We start from the raw sequence: 21,565 nt of genomic DNA on the forward strand, positions 1-21,565 counted from the left end.
CATGTGGCATGCATGTGCACACTGATACGCACATGTACACAGCCACGTGCACGTGTGTATACATGTATGCAGAAATACATGTGTGTGATATGACCGTGCACACACGCGCACACACATACACACATGCAAACAGCCACATGCGCGTGTGCATACATGTATGTGGAGACATGTGTGTGGTGTGACCAGGTACACACGCACACACACGAGGTATGCGTGTGCAGACACACATGTGCACACACACGTACATGAACAAACACAGGTATACACATATCCATACACACGTGCACACATGGATACGCACGCACAGACACACACGGAGATACTCACGCACACACACACACCTATATCCTACATAGACTTCTCCAGGGGAAATATCTGTTTTATTGAAGAAAGTAACAGCAGCCTGACCACTGACTTATAGTAACCGAAGCACACCCTGATACGGATGCTTGTGGGGCAGCATCCGGAGCCTTCTGTGATGACGCTGCTTTCCTCGGTCCGGGCAATCTCCGGGGCGGCCGTTTCTGTCACATATGCGTGATCACTCTGATTCCAGAAATCTCACAGCAGCTCCCATGCCTCCTGGCATTTTACTGTTCTTCTTCCTTTTTTTCTTTTCTGGCTTTTTTATTCAATGCCAGCAATTTTGTTGAAAAGAAATCTCCAATTGCCTCAGATCAAAAGAAAAGTATTAATGTGTTCGCTAAGTTTTGAAAATCGAAACTCCATAGATCTAAGAGAAGTCCTTCCGCGTAAACCACGGCACTTCTCTTCAAGGTCAATGTTAGGTCACAACATCAAATTCATAAAACATTTTAATCCAATATAATTAACTATGGACTAAAATATTTTAGTTTTTGTTTTCAAACCGTCACCCCCCCATCCGTGAAAATGCCCTCAAAACACGCAGTTTCCCATGTGTCAATTGAAGGTATACTAGCCCATTCCAACACCAGGTAAAGTGTAGAGAAAAAAATCCGGACGGTTATGGGTATCACGTAAAGGGTGTAAGGGGCATTCGGTCTTGTGCTCGCTCCTGCACACTCAGAGCAGCGAGCTTCGGGCACGCTGTGCCATCCGTCTGCCGTATTTGTGCCCACCGAGGACAGAGGAGGGTCGCAGCCAAATCTGCCCATGCCGCGGGATCCCTGTCTCTGGGCCCCTCCGCACAGCAGCTGGCTTTACCTCCCCCCATCCCCAGGAACCTCCTCCTCCCCATTAGCCCCCTGGGCAGACCGGGGGTGTTGCCTGCTGGACGTCAGGACAGGGTTGGTAAGCGGCTGGCGAAACGCACTGGCCTGCGCGAGGGAGCCCAGCGCCTAGAAGAGGCCTGCCGGGGGCCGGGAGCGGGGGGCCGGGAGCAGGGCCCAAAGCGCTTCTGCAGGAAAAGTCGGATTCTGGATTGAAGCCCGTTTCCAGGGAGACCCCCCCGCGGGGCACAGATTCACGTCCCTCGCAAGATGAGGGCTGAAAGGGGAGGCTTCCGGGTCCCCACGCTGAGCCCTCAATCTACCCCCGCAGAGGTGCGGGATGCCCGACACTTTGTTGTATTTATAACGTGGGCTCTGCGCCCCGCACAGAACCCAACGCAGGGCGATCGTGAGAGCCAGACCCTGAGATCCAGGCCGGGCTGACTCGGGAGTCAGACACTCCGCCGACAGAGCCCCCGGGCGCCGCACCCAGTTATCTTACAATAAACCCGCGGCGAACAACGTCGTTCTAAAGTGACTCTAATATTTGTACCCGTGTCGACGGAAGCACCAAGTAAACCTGATTTTGAAATCCACAGGCACCTGCACATTCTTTTTATTCTCGCGCTTCGGATGTAACGGAACCAGCTCTCGTGAGGTGAGTTTTCCTTCTACCTGCTTCCCTCCGCACACGTTCTGTGCCACAAATTTACGGGATGGCATTGGAGCTGAGTGAGAAGCCCGACCAGGGGAGTTAGCCGGAGCCGGGAGGCGGGGTCCGAACACACAGAAGCCAGCGAGGACGTTATCCAGAAGTGGTCCGGCCAGGCCCCACGGCGGGCGCAGCCGAGCTGGGCCGGGTTTCCACCAGGAGGGGACGGACCCCTCTGGCCCGGGTCTGACCCCGCACGGGTGCCCACAGCGCGAGCGTTCACCCAGGGGCTTCTCCTGGCAGCTTCCTCGTGGCCTTCCCAGACCACAGCTGAGGGCCGTCGTCTAAGGGAACGTGGCAGACGCAGGACCATTAACTGAAGCGGTAACCGCCACCTCCGCGGCACGCTGCCACAAGCGATGCCCGCACGGCTGATGGCTTCTAGATCCTTCTCTGAAGACCAGGGCGTCTGACACTTGAACTTCTTCTTAAGCCACTCCTCCTGTGTCAGCACAGATAACAGAGGGCAAAACTACAACCGGGGCATCCGAATTTTTCTCAGATCGATGTGATTAGAACCAGGACACGCGAACTAGACACGGAAGAGGAAGGAAGAAGAGGGTCCACACGCGTCTCCGTGGGAGCCGCCTGGAGGCCCTGGTCCTGCTGGTTCCGTGGCGCCCGGCCAGCCGCGTCTTTAAGTTCCGGGACAGCCGCGGCGGCTGCGGCACTCGGGCGCGGCCAGCAATTCCGCACGTCCCTCCGCCCATCGGGGTCCGCGCACCCCGCACCCTCGCCCCTGCTCCCCGCCCCCCCGGCCCTGCCCTCTGGTCCCCATCCGTGCACTCCGCGTGGTTTCGGGTCCGCTTCTTGGTTTCTCTCTCGCAAAGGTTACTTCACTCATTTATCTTGTTTCCTGGCTTCCTCCCATGAGCGAGATCGCACAGTATCTGTCTTCCTCTGACTGACCGACTTCACTCCGCGCAACCCCTCGAGCTCCATCCACGTCGCTGCAAACGGCAAGACTCCACGCGCCTCTATGTCAGAGTGATGTTCCGCCACGTGCGCACACGCACACACACGCGCACACACGTGCACACGCACACATGCGCAAACGCACACACGTCTGTGGACACTTGGGCGGCTTCCAGAGTCTGGCTATCGTGGACATCGTTACCACAAACATCAGGGGCACATATCCCGTCAAATTAGTGTTTCTGTGTTTTGGGGGGTGAACACCCAGGAGTGCGATCGCTGGGCCGTAGGGCAGCTCTTTTCAACTTCCTGAGGACCCTCCGTGCTGTTCTCCAGAGCGGCCGCACCACCTTGCGTTCCCACCAGCGGTGCGCCAGGCTTCCCCGTTCTCCGCGTCCTCGCCAACACCTGCTGTTTCCTGTCTTGCTGGTTTTGGCCGTGCCGGCAGCGCGAGGGGAGATCCCTCTGTGGTTTGATTTGATTTCGTTTCTCTGACGATCAACGATGTTGAGCATCTGCTCATCTGTCGGCCATTTGTCTTTTTCCGAGAAATGTCTGTTCGTGTCTTCTGTCCATTTTTAACTGGATTATTTGGGGGTCTGGGTTTAAGTTGTAGAAGCTCTTTGTACATTTGGGAAGGAACCCCTTAGTGGACACGTCATTTGGAATGTCGTCTCCCTTTCTGTAAGTTGTCTTCAGTTTTATTGACTGTTTCCTTCGCTGCGTGGAAGGTTTTTATTTTGAGGAAATCCCAGTAGTTCATTTTGGCCTCTGTTTCCCTCACCCCAGGAGACAGATGCAGAAAAATGCAAATCATTTCAGTCCCTGGACACCCGTCGGGGCGCCTGTCCTTCCCAGTAAAGTGTGTGAGAACACCACGGGTGATTTGTGTTGAAAAGCGACGTTGAACAACGCAGGACCGGCGGTGCCTGACGAGCAGGAGTCCTGGGTCTAAACGTCGCTTCTTCAAAGGCTATTTCCTCTCCAAATATCTGGGCTAACTCCGTCTTTGTCGAAGGCGCGGTAACAAGTTCCCGGTGTTGGGGGTTCGGTTTCAGAGGCTTTGGGCGTCCTGTTTTCATGGTCCCCGTGAGGGGTGAGCTGCCCTCTGGGCCCAGGAGAGCCCTTGGGTCACTTCCTCTCGTGAGGTCTCTGAAACCCACGTGAGAGATCGTCAGAGGAGAGCCGGGGAGTGGGAGCCTCTGGGGTTCTGGATAATCTCACGCGGGCCGTCCTCAGTCTAGACGGTGCCGTCAGGACCTGCAAGTTCTTACAGAGGCCCTGAGTGCCGAGGAACCAGAAGTCAATCAAGCGCAGGGGGAGGGCCTGGAGGTCGCTTTACCGGTGACGCCCACTCACTCTCATCCCGGTGACTCCTCAGGGAACCACTCGTGACGAGGGATGCTGGTTTCCCAAGCGTCCTGGCGCGGACCCGGTCGTTTCCCTGCATCATGCTTCCAGACACGCTGCCGCCGAAGGCTCGTGGCAAACCGGCACCCAGAAGTCAGCCACCGCCTTGTTTCCAGCAACACGTGTTCACGTCCCGTCTCCGAGCCACATTTCGGTGCTCTGTGCAATATTTCAGTCCTTTCCATGGTTATGACACGTGGCGGTCTGTGGTCAGTGACCACGCGTTACCGAAAGCTCGGATGAGAGCTGTCATTCTCCAGCACTGACGTGTCCTGTAGTGAGATACGTGTGTTGTTTTCTTAGACGTGATGCTTTTACACACTTGTAGACTGCAGGGTAGTGTAGACAGAACTCACGTGCGCACCGGGACACCAGAGCATCGATCGGCCTCGTTTTGTTGGGGTGCTCGCTCGCTCCGCCATGGAGCCCAGCCGCCGCGTCTCTGCAGCGCACCTGCACCGAGTGACTTCAGAACCCCGGAGCGGCTCGGCGGGCGCTGAGCGGCGACTTTCGAACCAGACGGAGCGAAGCTGCTTCAGGAATATCGATCATTCGCTTGAGGAACAAAGGTTTCGCGTGTGTCCGGGTCTCCGTCAAGTCCATCTGGCGTCCCTCATTTCGGTTTTCTCCGAAATAATCAGAAACAGCACAGTTCGCAGAGACCTAACGGCCACTGAGAAAACACGTTCGAGGACCATGCCGAACCCTGGAAACCCGACGGGCGGGATTTGATAAATTATGTTCTGTTTTCTACAACTGGGGAAGGATATTTAAGGAGAAAGAATCATTTTTCATTTACAAAACTCTTTTTTTTAAAGATATGTTTTGCTTTCTTCCATCCCACAAAGAGAGGCAGGGTGAGTCCTGGCTGCCCCAAGAGCCCAGCGTCTGCCTCCACGTGTGCCCTTTCGAGGGAGTTTTCACCGTGGGAGGTACGTGCACATATATATGTGACTCTGTGACATAATTTCAAATGCCACTAATTTGAATTATCTCACCTTTCATGGCATTCTTCTATGAAAGATATTTCCTATCTGTGCTTTAACATTTTAAAACTATATTTCCCTAATAAAGTAAAATTTAACTTATACATCATATGGGGTTTGTTCACAAAAATTACAGCTCTCTCCTGCGAAAGCTCTGCTGTCCGCGGGGCCGGCACTTCCCGTGCACCCCGTGGGTGCGCTGCGGCGTCAGATCCCCGGTGTCTCTGGACCCGGGTGCGACCCCCAGGTGTGACTCCCCCCACCGCAGAGCCTCCCTTTCAAGTAAAATTAAATACTTTGATCATTGCATTTCCATAAACGCAGCACCTTACTGAAACGGAATTAAAGCCACGTTTCCTGCCAGCAGCAGCTGCTCCCTTCACCTCACGCATCCCTCCAGGGGCAGGTCCAGGGGGAGGCTCGCCAGGGCCAACCCGGCGGATGCCCAGAGCCTGTGCGCCCAGGCCAAGGACCAGCGCAGCCACGAGGGAGGCGGGGGACGTGGTGCGGCGAGGGGCGCCGTCTCAGCACAAGTCAGCGTGCACCTGTCCCTTTTCTGCCTCAACTCCCCCTGGTTTCCCATTTCCCGCTAAGTAAGAGCAGAGCCGCACCCCTGCTAGTCCAGCACTCCTTAGTGCGATTCCCCTCTTGCGTCCCCCGTCCTCGTGTGTCTGCTCGGCCTCAGCACTGGGGGCGTGGCTCCCTGCACGAAAAGGAGACACACCTTCTGTGCGGTTCCCACTCGGGGAACAGCACCCAACCACAGGGTAAGAAAGGGACTCAGTGGGCAGTGCTCTGCTGTCCCCCCACAGAGAGGACTTTCCCAGCATCTCTGGCCAGAGCGCCTCCCACACACCTCGGCTCACACTAGGGCCCCTCTGGGGCTTTTAAATGCTAAGGGTCTAAAACACTTGGACTCTGAACAAAGCACGATGGTGGAATGAAAGCCCTTGTGAACATGTGACTGTCAGTTATGGGCAACACCCAGGTACCAGTACCCATGTGCGGGGCCTGCGGACACGGACCCGTCCCGGGCGAGCCCACGGCCCCAGCATGGGTGCCGGTGCTGGTCACCGTGGGAGCCCGGGTCTGCAGCTAGAGCTCTCCCGTGGGGCCGAGGAGAGGGCTCCGCGGGGGCAGGCAAGGTGCCGACTTAGTCACGTGCAGAAATGGCCGGAACGTGTTCACCTCGGATACCGCGATCGTCTCGTGAAGGAAGGACGAGCAGGTGAGTCAGAACGTGGCCAGGCTCGGAGCCGAGACCCGGCCCGCTGTGGCCGAGGGAGTTCCACCTTGCCGAGGGCCTGCCGGGCCAGCGCGGAGACGGAGCAGAACCGCGTCTCAGGGGCGGCTGTACTCTGCTCTTTTCTCTTAGCTAACAGGAAAAAGAAGGTAAATCCCTTTCTGAACGCAACTGCTTGTGCTGGAAACGTCAGCGTATTTTGTTGAGTCAAACCCTTCATAAACATAGGAAGGATTTCGGTGTTTGTGCTGGTTACACCGAAATCTGATTCTTGAATCAGGACAATCAGAAATTACACATGAAATGTCAATGGGAAGGAAAGTCAGAGACGGCGGGCGCAGGGGCTGTGTGGGTCCCTGGAGCTGGAAGGACAAACGAGAAGGAAGCTAGGAAGCCAGACGGCCCCCGGGGACACTCAGAGAAGCGCGCGTCTTGGCCAAATACCCCGAGGAAAGAGCATTAAACAGCTTCAAAAATGCCTCTGTTCCTGGGACTCACAGGAATTATTCTTCCTATACACGACGAAAAAGTCCCACAAACCGAAAACCTTTCAGCTTTTGCTCATAAAAATTAGCAAAAGGTGAAAACAACGTATGTGGCCTTCCCTGCTACCGGCCGCCGCCCCGCTCACCTCTGCAGTTTCCTCGATACGCGATTTCCAGCTGAGGGTCTCTGCACTTGGCACGCTGGAACTCGCAGCGGGACAGGAAGGTCCTGCCGTCCGACGCACACAGGGGCTTCTGCAAGGCGCCTCCGCAGTCCAGGCTGCAGTCCTTGTCTTTATCCTGATCGACTCGCAAGAACTTGGGGGAGGAAAGAAAACAAGAAGCCAGACAAACATAAAGAGGTGTCCCGCAGAGTCGCAGAAAACAGAAGACCGCCCCGGGCCACGCACGTCGGCAGAGCGAGGCCCAAAGCGCGGCGGCGGGGGGGGTCCCTGAAGACCCGAGCCCTGGGCCGCCGGACCCTCCGAGCCAGCCGCGCGAAGGGGTGCACACGGCTCGGATGCACAGGAATTCTGCTTGACCTCAACCCTCGAGCTCACGGTCGTGAATTCGCTGGCGAGTCCCCTCCTGCACGCGCCGCGTCGTGCCGCCCCCCACCCCAGAAGTTGCTCCCGTGAGTCAAGAGGGGACCGGGCGGCCGGTAACCCCTTCTCGGGTCCTTGCTGGAACTAGCTGGCCGTCTTCTGCATAAACGGCAGGCCGGGGGAGGCCGCAGGTTGCCGTGACACGGCCGGCAGCACCACACACGTGCGCACACCACCCAACGTTATGTGGACACGGATGGCGGGACCTGCCCTCACCCGGCACTGCAGGCGCCCGCGAGCGCAGGACCGCGTGAGGGAGCCCCCAGGACCGTCCACAGCCCCTCTGCGGCTGCCGTGCTCCCGTCGCCCGCTCCAGGGTCCCTGTCCTTGCCCTGGTGCTCCGGTACCCGGACATGACCCCGCAGGCCAGCCGTGTCTCCCAGCGGCCCATCTGCCCCCTCCCCTGCCCTCGGAGGACAATTCCAGTCTGACCTGTCCGGTCCCCCATCACACCGGCAGAGCAGCGAGCAGGAAGGCAGCACTTGGGAAGGCTTTGTACATGGGATGAACGGAATCTCCACCCGCCTTCAGCCCCTGGTGGACCCCCTGCCCCCCGGGGTTTTCTCTGACTTATGGGGCACTAGCAATTCGTTAAGGGAAAGCAAGGAAGGAGAAAATAGGAACCTGAGAGCTGTGGCTAGTTTTTTAAAAATTTTATTTATTTATTTGAGACTGAGAAAGCAAAGCCGGGGCAGCAGCAGGGTCGGGGGGGGAAGCAGACTCCCCGCTGAGCAGCGGCCCAGTGTGGGGCTCGACCCCAGGACCCCAGGTTCACGACCTGAGCCGAAGGCAGAGGCTTCACCGACAGGGCCCCCGGGTGCCCAGAGCTGTGGCTATGACCACGTACCACGGGGTGGCGGCTGGACCTCGGAGCACCGTGCATACCGCAGTTACTCAGCACCGTTTGCCCCAGCGGTATTTACGGAGGTAGACGGTCCCGTCCACTTGGTCCTTCTTCGGGACGAGAAGGAAAGGAAATTCTCAAATGTTAGATACTTCATTCCTCTTTTTTTCTTTTTTTGTTTTTGTTTTGTTTTTCTGGGTTTTTTTTATTTTTTTTTTTTATTTTATGTTCTCAGTGCTCCAAGATTCCTTGTTTACGCACCCGGTGCTGCCTGCAGTCCGCGCCCTCTTTAATACCTTGTTCTTTAAAAGGTGCCGTGCTTCCCTGGGAGGCTCTGCGGTCCTCGCCGGCACTGTTTCCAGAGTAACCCAGAGCTGACGCGGAGACAGAATGTGGAGGGAGGGAGGACACGAGCGGGGCGGACCCCACAGGGAGTCCGGGCAGGGCCTGGCGCCCCCCCCCCCCGTCGGGGTCCTGGGAGGGAAGGGCGGAGCGCAACAGGGCCAGGAAGGTGCGGTTCGGACGTCCCAGAGCATCAGCGGGGGCTGGGGAAGGCGGTCCTGTCCCCGATCTCTGGATGAAGGCTCCAGCGGGGAGACAGGTGCCGGCGGCAGGAGGCAGTGGGGTCTTCCCGTGTGGGACCTGGGGCCACGGCGGGGACGCGCTGTTCTAACTTGCTCGGCCTCCCGCAGCCTCGATGCCTCCTGACGAAGCTCACCTGCCGAAACGATGTGTGCTTACTTCAGCCGAGAGACACGTGAAGACAGACGGCTGCTTTCTCACGTTGTGCAGAACGTTGTTCTTTTATTTAAAAATGGGTACGGGGCGCCTGGGTGGCTCAGTGGGTTAAGCCGCTGCCTTCGGCTCAGGTCATGATCTCAGGGTCCTGGGATCGAGTCCCGCATCGGGCTCTTTGCTCAGCAGGGAGCCTGCTTCCCTCTCTCTCTCTCTGCCTGCCTCTCTGCCTACTTGTGATCTCTCTCTGTCAAATAAATAAATAAAATCTTAAAAAAAAAAAAAATCCTTTAAAAATGGGTAAAGCAAACCCATACGATCTTTCGACGGAATTCTGTCTCCGTGGAGTTTTACGGCCCAGTTTTTTTCTCTTTGCCCAAATGTGCTGGAACTTTCAAGCTCAGAGGTGCACCCCGGGGCCACCCAGCTCCCGGGACGTGCTGACACCTCACAGCAGGGAAACTTGGGAGCGCATCCCCCGAAACGCGACCTCCAGTTCCCCGGAGCTACCCCGCATGCTTCGCTCCTCCCGTAAAGCTCCTCTCACAGGCACAGCCGGGCCCCCCAGGGCAGCGTCATGCAGACGAGAGACATAGAGACAGACGGGGGACAGATGGGGGGACAGAGACAGACAGACAGAGACGGGAGACAGAGCACAGGTGAACCGAGAGCCCACCGAACCGGCCCTGCCCGAAGGCCACGCCCATCCCTCAGTCCGGTGTGGAAGGAGGGTCTATTTGCATCTCCCAAAACCGCAAGATTGCTTACGGTGAGACACCGTAGTCATCATTTTCTCTAAAGAGAGAGACGACGTCTACACCTTACAATAAAAGAAAGAGGGCTCCGCGTTCTGGCATTTGGAATTGGACCATAATCCCTGATAATTTAATGGTGCAGAACAAACAGGGGAGCTTTCCTTTGTCAGAAATAAGAGAACACACACTTTACACACGTTTCTCCCCCTTCTCACTTCTAACAGCGGTTACGTTCCGAGGGAGACAGTGCACGGAGGACAATGAGCTTTTACCTGGGCTGTTTGTTCTCTGACAAACAAAGCCTGTTAAAGGAAAATAAAACAGCCGTCTTTTAAAGAATTCACTGTTTATTAAAAGAACTTGGTAGAGGGTCTTCAAACTAGTTAAAAGGTAATTTGCCAAATTTAGAAAGAAATCAGACACTGAGGGACACGAAGAGAGACCTCAGAGTGCCGGGGTCCCCGTGTCTCTATCTTGACAACGTGGCGCTGTGGCGCTGTGTGCCCACGTGCAAGGACAGAGGCAGGAGGAAGTCACGGAGGGCGCCCGCGCCATCCTGCACGGAGCGCGGGGAGTAGGTCCGGGGCAAATGCGTCAAAAACACGGTCTATACTTCGCTTAGTAGAACGCAAGGGTGTAAGCCGGGGGAAAGTTAGAACAAAACCCAAACACTGAAGAAACGGGTTAACACACCATTTAAGTATTCATGTGGCTGGATTCTCCCTCCGTGTCGCTGATTTAAGACTTTTTTTTCACTGTTTACGCTACGGGATAGGGCCAAGAAACGCGTAGTTCCGCAGCAAGAACTTTCTAAGTCAGAGCCCGCTGGAAAGGAAGCACGGCCTCAAAGTGTGCTTCTCAATCTGCAGAGGACACTCACCCCGGGGGTCGGGGAACAGACGCACGGTGGGGGCATCGGGGAGGGGTGCACACCCGCTGGGGCACGGAGGGAATGTTCTTGAAAGCAGCCGAAGGACGGGTATGAGCACGGTCACAAGCACAAGCCGGGAAGAGTTCCTGCCTTTGCAGTAAACCAGAGAACTGGGATCGGTGGGGCCACGGGGAGGACCTGTGGCGTCTACAACCGGCCCTAAAGGGTAAGGTGAAGCCAGTAGGGCACTTGCCCCAGGGTGCTTCTCCCACCGAGACTGCCTTTGTGATCACACCCTCATGCGCTAGAAGCAGTACAAGCCAAGTCAGACCAGCTTCAGCTGAACTTATCACTGAGCGACTGCTCTCCACCCTTCTCATCCCCAGGACAGCGGGATTCAAAGAACGGCCCGCCTGCTGAGATCAAGGGGGCAAACCTGGAACCACGGGTGATCACCAGGCCACCTGGGACACAGAGGATCACCAGGTCGCCTGAGACACAAAGGATTACTAGGTCACCTGGGACCACCCATGATCACCAGGTCAAGAGAACGTAGCAGGTTTTTCAACGAACATGCAGGAAACAGATTAAGGTCCGGCCCTTCTCTCCGGGTCAATGCTGAGGGGCTGCCTGGGACAGGAGGACCCAACAGAGGGGGTGACAGGTGTGGGAGGGGGCAACAGAGGGGTTAGAGCAGTGCCTCTGGGTACCAAACCCCAGGAGGAGTGTCCACTTTGAGTGGGGAACCAAGGAAGACCTCTCAGGGCTTGAAAGCCTCCAGGGGAAACGCAATCCCGACAGCCTCGATGAGACGTTCAGGGACGCAGTTTCTGGACGCCTCTATGGTCAGTAATGACATGGAAACAGTGCAGACTCACGGTGACGAAAGCAGGAGCCTAGACACCGTCATTTTTCTCTTTATTTGCCCTGCTGCCTTCAGCACTGGCGGACACGAGACTTTCTGCAAGTGTCTCTGTAGACGGCCGGCTGGCCGCGGGTCCCTGACCCGCTGTTTCCCGGGACTCTGCTAGCTCCTCTGTGGACACCTCCTTCCGCGGGCGGGTTTGGGTTCCAGCCACACGGAGGACGGCAGGTGCTGTGCTGGGCCTCCTGCCCTGCTTCCCTCCCCCTTCCCCAGACTCTTCGCTTGCATTTCTTTCCTCACCTGCTTCCGCATCAACACCAACGTCAACGTCCTTGCATTTCTGTGTCTCGTTAGCGCTTCTTGGAGGTGAGTCAAGAAATCTCTTCGGTTATTAATTGTTCCAGGTTCATGTTAATTTGAGATTCAGTGAGAACCTGGTTATCATAAAATCCTTAACAAAAAACCATGTGGATGGGATTGCCTTAAGACAAGAAGGATCTTTGGCAAAAAATACATAAATAAATCAGTCAATCACATTAGTCAACATTCGTCATTGCTCCCAGTATCAGACGTGACTTGTCTGCACACGGCCGATTTCGACTCTAATCCCCTGTAGAAGACTGCACAGAACAGAATTTCCAGCCCCAGCCCGTCACACCACTACCCGAGGGTCTCCCCAGACTTCCCACCACGTGGCAGTGCTTACAGCGGGCTCACTGGACCTGGGGCACTATCCCCGTTGGTTCCAGGGACAACCCAGCGCCACTTGCTCACCCAGAATCCCAGGGAGAACCAAGGAACACGCCAAATACCAAATGTGTCACGATCTACGTGTCCTTCTCGGCCACAGCCTCATGAAACGGCACAAGGCTGGCACGGGGGAGACACTAGAGTGGACACTCAAGCACCTCCTGGGGGCCCAAGGGACCGCCACCCCACAGGCTCGTGAGGATGTACGTTCCCCCATGTGGTCTTGGCCACCCCACATAGTGTCTGGTATGCAGCTGGGGCTCAATGCATGCTTATCTGGTGTAACCCTGTGGCACTCACTCCAGAACGGCCTGGGCACACGGCAGAGGAAAGAGAAGGTGGTAGGGCACCCTGAGGCAGGAGTGCAGGGGCGAACGTGAGCCGAGGCCTTGGACAGATACGTGCACCCCAGGAGGAAGCCCCGGCCGGCACGCCCTGCGGTGACTGTTCGAACGAGCAGTGCTGCCTGACCAGATGCTCCGTCCGTCCGTCCGTCCACTGCCCTCTGCGGCACACGCCTTACTCGACAGGCATCCCGAGCATCTCTGGACCAAGACACACAAAAGCTCAGATATCTACTCTGCCCGTCAGTGGTGCCAAAAATGAACATTCCACCTGGAGAGCCATTCCCAGTGACAGGGGGAAGTTTACATGAGAAGCGTCTAAAAATGAACATGAAAGGGATTAAGCCCCTGCCAGACTCCACTTCCCCAACACCCCCATCCACACACCGGGATCACCACGGCTCTGTGTTGACGGCACCGCCGGGGACTGGCTCACCACGCGCACCCCCGGTCTTCCCTGCAGGGACCCTGATTTGCAGACCAGGGCGAAACCAGGCATCCCAAGGAGGTCGCATGGCCACTAGCGGCCTGACCTGCATTGTGGAGCCGCGTGGCTGGAGGTGCCCGCCGTGGGCCGTGGGCCGTGGGCCGTGGGCACAGCGGGCACCCACGTTCCGAGAGAGGGGCTCCGCAGGACCCGTGACTCCCCCAGCACCCCACACTTCTGGAGGCGGCGGAAGGAGCAGCGCATGGCCACTGTTTCTCTGTGTGTCCTGGCTTTCCTCGACGACCGAATGCATTTCCTTGATGACACGACAGTTTCAAAGGCCGGAGTGGCTTCTCGGAGCTCCTGCTCATGTCGAAGCATTTAGACCAAAGTACACTAAAATGCATGTTAGAGGGTAACCTGCGAAGCCGGGGATGCCGTCCAGAGGCTGACACAGCAGATCATTTGTTCCCTGGCCGGACCTCCGTGGGGACCACATGCTCGCAGGGAAATCACTCCCATGGCGGGTGTCACGAGGCGGGAGTCAGGAACCAGGACACAAGCCCTGGCTGGAAGCGACCGGCTCACGCGGCCGCGGGGGGATTGCCGCAGCGCTTGGAAGTGCACCGGATGCTTCCGACCGGGGTGGCCTTGGGGGGAAGGAGTATCTCACGTCAGGGCCAGGGACCCTGCTCTCCAAGCAGAGCCGGGTCTGGGTGTGCATCCACAGCCAGCAAGACCCCCAGGTGTCCAGAACCCCATCTCCAGCCCCGCGGCATCAAATCCCCGTCTTCCTCCCCGTGCCCGTGATCTCACGCTTCCGCAGACAAGACGGGCGCCCACCCGCGATTCTGAAAGTAGGGGCACCCCTGCTAACGAGGGTCGCGTGGCTCACGATCGCCGCAGGTCTGCTCCCCAGAGGGCTTCCCTGACAAGTCCGAGCACAAAGCAGGTTCTAACAAGGATGTGCCGTGCAAAAAAGCAGGACAACGGGACGTTGCTGGGACAGCCCCGGTGTGCAGAGCTGCCAGAATCCCGAGGGAGGCGCGCACTCAGCAGGGGCAGGAGAAGACCCTCCTCTCCCAGACTCATCGCCACCAACCAGCACAACCACCACGCCCTGAGGGGAAGGAAACAGATGCAAAGGTCTGGGTCCCGTTCTTGTGACGGAGAGAACCGATTCCCTGTGCTCACGTGCCGGGGCAGTGCAGACGGAATGATGCTGTCGGAGCCGGAGGCTGGGAGGGGGGCTCTCGGGAACACAGGTGAAGAGACCCAGGGCCCCGGGGGACACCATGCGCAGGTGCCCCTGCAACTGAAGAAGAGACTGAGGGTCCCAGGGGTCACCCAGCGAGTCTGTGACCCCACAGGAACCACACCAGGGACTCAGGACCCAGGCCACTGTCCTCCTGCAAGTATGCCTGACAGGGTCCTCGGCCCGAAGGCGCCAGGGCTGGGTCATCTCTCCCAGACCTCACCCCGGGGCTGCAGTATTCCCCCGAAACACAGGAGCGCTCTTCTAAAAGAAGCATCAGGGGGCTGCGTGGAAGAGGGGCTGCCTTCCCCTCCCGCTCTCCTGCTCTCATCTTCTCCCGTCTCGAAGGGCATTCGGTGCTGCTTGTGTCTGGTAGCGTCAGAAGAGGAAAATGGCTTCTTCTCCCTCTCGCCTTGGTTTGCACATTAGAACAAATTCTTCACATTTTTTACAGTCTTGGTTTATGTCACGAGATAGCCAAGGCATGGGATCCTTCCAAGGGAATTCTCTTCACGGTTCTTTGACATGTAGCATCTGAAATGTAGTCAAACCAGCACCCAAAATTATCATCATCATTGCAATGCATAAGTGCAACCCTGAGATAGGTGGGATGGTTCTGGAAGCCCCACGTTCAGTAGAGCTGGTGCTCCTGGAGTCCGTCACCTGACACCTGTCACTACGGTGCCTGTGTCACCCTCCACCAGGTGCCGATGCAGGGAGGACCCACTCTCTGCTCTAACCCGCACGCTCTAATCCCCATACGCTCCCTACAACACCGTCCACACCGCCTTCCCCAGGTGCCGAGGTGGGGAGAACCCGCTCGCTGCTCTAACCCGCACGCCTCCCCCAGCGAAGGTGTTTCAGCGGAGCGTGACGGCTGGACGGCAGGCGTCCCTCCGAAGCCTTAGAACACGCAGCTTACCGTCGTCCCAAGCCGTACAACCCAGCGCAGGGGCTGTTAGCCACGTGCTGCCATTTATACTGAAATTAATCAAATTAGATGAGACTTAAACTTCAGGTGCTCCTCATAGGGGAATGGAGGGAAAGAGAAAGCGAGGCAAAATCAGAAAAGGAGACAAACCATAAGAGATTCTGAAACCATAAGAGACTCGGGGTGGGGGCTGGGCAGCTGGGTGACGGGCAGGAAGGGGGACCCGTGATGTCCCGAGCACTGGGCGTTGCATGCGGCTGAGGAGCCGCTAAACTCTACCTCTGAAACTAGCAATACACCGTGTGTTCACGAATCAAATCTAAATCAAAAAACAAAACAAAACAGGAGAATACAAAGTTCGGTTTTTTCTTCACGCGGTTGCTTCGGGTGCCCAGAGCCGACCGCGGGCGGCGGCGTCTCCCTCACCGAGGATGGCTCTCCCCGGCACTGCCGCCGGGAAGCAAGGCCTGAAGGGATGTCCGTCTGTCCTCTGGCCTCCGAAAGCCACATTTTTAGAACAATTGCAAAAGGACAACTAAAAACCAATTCCACGGCAAAATGCTGAGAAAAGAACCTTGTTTTGAAAAAGCTGAGATTCACAATGTTAGTTACAAAGGAAAGAGAAATGTCTTCTTCCAGGGAGGAGGAAGTGGGTGATTTCGGCCGAGGGGGTCGAGAGGTCGCCGGGGCCATCATGGGCCACTGCAGGTCTGTGGGGAAAGAGCAGGGGGGCGGGGGGCGGAGTCCGCGGGGAGGAGAGGAAATGGGGAAACCCTGCCCCGGGGGCCGCGGGGGCAGCATGGGGGGGCGGCAAGCCAGAGCCGCTGGGGAGTGAGGAGATGCTGCGACGCGGGCGGTGGGGGTCCCCGTGGTCTGAGTGAGCACGGGGACACGCGGGACACTGGGCCGCACACCCAGAGGCCCATGGGGCAGCCCCAAACGGCAGCTTCGCTCCGTGCTCCCGGGGTCCCTGCCGACCAGGCGTCTTCCCGGTCCACGAGGAACCGAGCATCGCGTGCACATCACCCACACTTTACAGGGAAAGCAAGTGTCCCACAGAGACACAAAGAGAACTTGGGGTTTTTCTGAGGAAAATGTCCGAACTCTGGAAGCAAACCCCACGGCCTTGCCTGCACTCGGCACTGACGGCCCTGGGTGAATGTCCAGCAGCGCCGGAGACGCTCATGAAAGAATCCGGCTTGCCCTCGTGGGGGTCCCAGAGCCCCCAGCCTCCAGTCGGGGGAGGAGCACGCCGGAGTCCCGTGGGTGGGCACTGGGGCAGTTCCCGGGATGGGCAGAGCCCGAATTCCACGACTCAGAGCGTTGAGTCCGCATCCTCGGACACGCCCTGGCTGATTAGCCTCAGAACTTGGGGGTCAGGAACCAGTACCCCGATCCAGCAGGGCCAACGGACACATCCAGTGGCCAGAGAACTGGGAACCCCAGGGTTCGGGGCGAATCAGCGGCTGCACTTTTGGCAGCGCGGCTCGGGGACTGGGCTGTGCGGGCTTCGGGGAAAGAAGACCGGGACAGCAACGTTAGGAGAACGACATCCTTGGATGATGTCCGCTCCGAGCGCCGGGCTCCCTGCCCCGGAAAATCAGTCGCATCCCAAGTCAGAGCGCGGCTGAGTTCCAACACCTTTATCACGTTTTTCCCATCATCTTGGCAGAGACAATGTGTTCAGGAAATATTTCCAGTGAAGCGTCACTTACCCAAAAAGATTTTGTTGGGTTCTTTCTCTGCATTTCAATGGAAGCCCAGAAAAATGCTAAGTGTGAAATTCAGGAAAAGGGGAGAGGGAAGAGGAGATGACTCTGACGCCCCCGAAGGCCTCCTAACCAGGGTGACGGACAGGACTGCCACGGTGCCTGCCCCCCACGTCCAGCCTCCCGGCCCCAGACGCCCCACTCTGCCGTCGCACTGCGAGTAAATCCACGGGGACCGTCCGCGAGGGGACGCGTCTCTGACCAGCCTACGCCACGACTATTTAAGAACCTCGCCAAGATGTGGACCGATATGCTTGGAATCACGTCAAACCAAGAAAACAGTGAGGTTTGTAATGGAAACAGAGACACACTTGAGTTTAGGATTGTTCCAATAGCATCGGGACAGTCCCACACTCCTAACACTCGGATTACACGGCTGTTGATGTGCAAAGCTCACAGAAGTGGCCGCTGCATGGAGACCTGTGACGTTTTCCGGAAGGTGACTCCATTACGAGCTCACGTCAAATAACCCTGGACGGCAAAAACCAGTGAGGACCCCGTAACGACAAAGGCACTTAACCCTGGAGCGCATGGCGATGGAGGTTTTCTCAGCTGCCATTTAACCGGGGGGGGGGGGGGGGCAAAGTTTATGAAACTTTTGAAATACGTATGTATATCTCTGCATTATCAACTTGCTCATCTGAAATGATTTAAACCACCCAGCGTGTCACATACCTACAATTTTGATGCTACTATGTATCAAACTAACACAGCTTCAGGCAAGGAAACTGTCACAGGGCCCAATCTCGCCACGCCGAGGTCCATCCTGAAGACATCTTCATACCTTGAAGGTCGTTTCCTGAAGCCTTCCTTTGGCTCTGCGAGCCCGTCCTGCACGGGAGAGTCGCATCCCGGTCATGAAACACTGGCCTCCCCACGCACCGCGGCTACACGGCATCTTGTCAAAGTGGCGGGAACCGGGTTTTCCCAGCTCTCCACTGGTGAGGACCTGCCTTCCAGCCAGCGCCCGTCACAGGCCACCTCTGAGGTCTACGCGTCCCATCAGTGTCGTCTTTATTTCAGTTTTCAAGTCTTCTTGGAAACTACCTGCCCAGCAATTTATGAAAGACTCAAGAAAACATCCCCAGGAACACGAATTTCCTCCCATAGCCCCGGGTTCAAGCTGCCACCCGTCGCGGTGTGGGGAATGGGAGAAACGACCCTCGCCGTGTGGACGGCAGCGCCGGCGGGGGAGCCGCGGGCCGGTTGCGGTGCCGGTGCTACTTCTTGGGGGTGAGCCGTCCGCCACACGCACCCACCTCCTGCCGCTGTCCGCGTGGGGGCTCTCCCGGTGTGGCTGACCTGCCACCACTGTCGTCCCAGAACCGAGCGAGAAGCCTGTCCAGCTCACCTGGCCTTGCTCCGTAACAATGTCCCCGTCACCTCGTGGTGCCCCGGGGGCTCACGGGGCCCCTGCCGCCTCCCCGGCTCCCTCCGGCCCTGGGCTGTGTCTGGAGGAAGACCCGGCCGGCTCCCGATGAACCAGATGGAGCGGCAGCAGCTGAGAGAACCGGGCGTCTGGGTGGGTGTGGGTGGGCACGGGCAGGCATGGGCGGGCGTGGGCGGCCCTTCCTTCCGGCCCCCAGGAGAGCCCGACTAAAACCTAAGGGGCCTAGAAGGGAGACAGATGTGGGAAAGGACGAGCGTCTTCGAGCCAAACCAACTTCGTGCTTGCGTGTGCGCAGAGTGTCTCCAAAAAGAGGCCACAAGGACTCCCCTGCGATTGGCTGACCGCTGCTCTAAACACAGTGGGCATGTCCACTCGAGATAGAACCTTTTTCGGCCTCCATGAGGATTCTTCAAATACAATCTGGGATTTTTCACGCGCCGGTAGAAGACAGAGGGGACACTGTTCTGTTTACATAAATCCAACTGTGACTCCAGAAGCAAATTCAATACTAAAGTGAACTAAAACGCAGAGAATTTAATTAACTAAAGGAATTTAATAAATTAGAGGACGGTGGCCCCCGAAGGACAGGGGCTGGGGGATGTGTGCCGGGACCTCCGTCGGCCGTGCCGGCACCGCCGTGTGCCCGGCAGCATCGAGACTTGCTCCAGAAAAGACGCACGACGCCAACAACACAGCTCCCTCTCCCCGGGCTTGTCACCTCCCAGGGCCCCGTTCCCACCTAGTTCCAGTCTTGCTAACCCGGCCAACGGGGGTGTCGCTCCTTGAAAGTAGCAAAGATCACAATCACGTGAACTCAGACGGCTTCTCCGCGTCTGGGTCTGGTAAGAACAGAACATCCCTATGGCTCATTTGTGCAGACATTTTAACTCCACTATCCAGTCAGATTCTGGCTGAAGGAACGCCTGGGTGGCTCGGTGGGTTAAAGCCTCTGCTTTCGGCTCAGGTCAGGGTCTCAGGGTCCTGGGATCGAGCCCCGCATCGGGCTCTCTGCTCAGCAAATCTGCTTCCCTCTCTCTCTCTGCCTGCCTCTGCCTATGTGTGATCTCAAAAAAAAGAGTCTGGTTGAAGATTTCGTGAACGACTTTATGAGCGGGAGTATCAGTTTTGGTCTTCGGACACGCATGCTCGGCCTGACCCCAGCGGGCACTGCTCAGGAAGGGTTTCTGGGCTCCCCGGCCCCGCGCGCTCGTTCCGGAAGAGACGCTCTCCTTGCCCCTGACTCCTGAGCCGGTTCTCGTGCGCTCGGGAAACTCTCTCCGCGCCGATAACTCCACAGACACAAAGTTGTGACTTTGCTGAAATGAGGCAGTCCTCCGTTCCGCACCGTGTGTCTGGCTTCGTCGTTCCGGCTCCTCCAGCCTCAGCGCAACCCGACCACGCACGGCCCCACACAGAGACAGGCAGGGAGGGCCCAGTAGGGGAAATATTTGCCACAACCCGGGCTGACCCACCGCGAATTCTACCAGACGATCCAGAAATACTTCCCGTTGTCAGGAGTGACCACCCAGGGTTACGCACAGTCATCCTTTCTGAGGGAAGCACGTCCCCGCCCTATTTAAGTGACATAGACCCAGGAGGCTCCCCTCCACGTCCTGCCCCAGTGGGAGCGGGGAGGGCAGACCCCAGACCCCATCGGCCCCGGCTGCCATGGGCGTGTGGCCAACTGAAGGGGAGACCGGCCACATAAGAAGCTTGTGGCTTACTGGTTGAGCCACAACATGCCCATGGCACGGCCTCCATGTTTGCCGACCTGCCGTCCCAAGGCTTCCCAGGCTGGAGCCCGAGCCGCCCCTGGGACAGCTCTATCCCAATTTGAGGCCGACTTCATCGCTTATAAAACCGGGGCGCCAGGGGTGCCCGGGTGGCTCAGTCGGTGAAGCGCCGGACTCTTGACCTCAGCTCAGATCACAATCTCTGAGTCGTGAGATCGAGCCCCGCGTCAGCTCGAGCTGGGCGTACAGCCTGCTTGGGGGTCTGCTCTCCCTCTGACTCTCCCTGCCCGCCTGTGCATGTGCTCCCTCTTTCAACAGTAAATAAAAGTAAAACCAGGGCATGAGGGCATTTCTCAAGTCCCATCAGGTTTTAAAACTGCAAAACTCTTGGGGCACCTGGGTGGCTCGGTGGGTTAAAGCCTCTGCCTTCAGCTCAGGTCATGATCTCAGGGTCCTGGGATCGAGCCCCGCATCGGGCTCTCTGCTCAGCGGGGAGCCTGCTCCCTCCTCTCTCTCTCTCTGCCTGCCTCTCTGCCTGCTTGTGATCTCTGTCTGTCAAATAAATAAATAAAATCTTTAAAAAAAAAAACCAAAACCCGCAAAACTCTTTCTGCCAACTGCTTGCCTCAGAGTCCCATGGTGCTCTCTGGCGTAGGTGGGCAAGGGGCCCCTGGACGGAAGCCATGCTCTCTACGCTTGTTAGGGGTCAACCAACCCTGTGTGGGGCTGTCACCCCCTCTGACGCCACCTCCTTCTGGCACACAACAGTTCACACTACTGGGCAGGTCCTTCCGGGGATGCGTCCCTCTTCCCTCCTAGAGATGGATCCTTGGGCCGGAGCGCGTGGAGCTGCTGGCTGGGGACGTGGGTCCCCACGGCCTCCTCCTCCCAGAGCGCTCAGAAGTCAGGCCGTCCCCTCACTGCCTTCCACACACGGACTCACCCCAGACCCACGAAAGCAACGCTGCGGGTCAGAAGGCGACGACAGGATCGGGTTTGTAGACGTGGGCTGAGCTGTGTCCCCCCAGAAACATCCCGTCTCACCGCCGGTGCCTGCGACTGTGACCATATCTGCAAACAGCATCTGCTGAGGTGACCCCTGTGGCTCCTGCATCCGATCACCAGTGTTCTGGGTCGAATTCTGTCCCCCAAAATCCATATGTGAAGTTCTAACTCGCAGCCCCCGGAACGTGGCCTTGCTTGGAAAGAGCCGCCGCTGATGTAAGTAGTTAAGTTAAACTGAATCACGTTCGGGGAAGAAAAGCCTTTATTCCGACAGGACTGTCGTCCTAGAGGACAGAGGAATCTGGACACAGACACGCACAGGGGCTCGTGCTGGCTCTGTCTCTC

General features: G+C 57.4%; 1 protein-coding gene across 2 annotated transcripts in view; it reads right to left on the reverse strand.

The window, feature by feature from the left end:
• Nucleotides 1–21,565, reverse strand: part of SMOC2 (SPARC related modular calcium binding 2) — a 150,213-nt gene that overhangs the window by 99,448 nt on the left and 29,200 nt on the right. For both annotated transcript variants that reach the window (XM_080806245.1, XM_080806244.1), the window contains exon 2: nucleotides 7,088–7,259. In XM_080806245.1, the coding sequence (XP_080662371.1) occupies nucleotides 7,088–7,259 (172 nt within the window). The remainder of the gene's footprint in view (nucleotides 1–7,087; nucleotides 7,260–21,565) is intronic.

The sequence above is a fragment of the Martes martes genome (assembly GCF_963455335.1).
Source record: "Martes martes genome assembly, chromosome: 6".
Classification (NCBI taxonomy): domain Eukaryota; kingdom Metazoa; phylum Chordata; class Mammalia; order Carnivora; family Mustelidae; genus Martes; species Martes martes.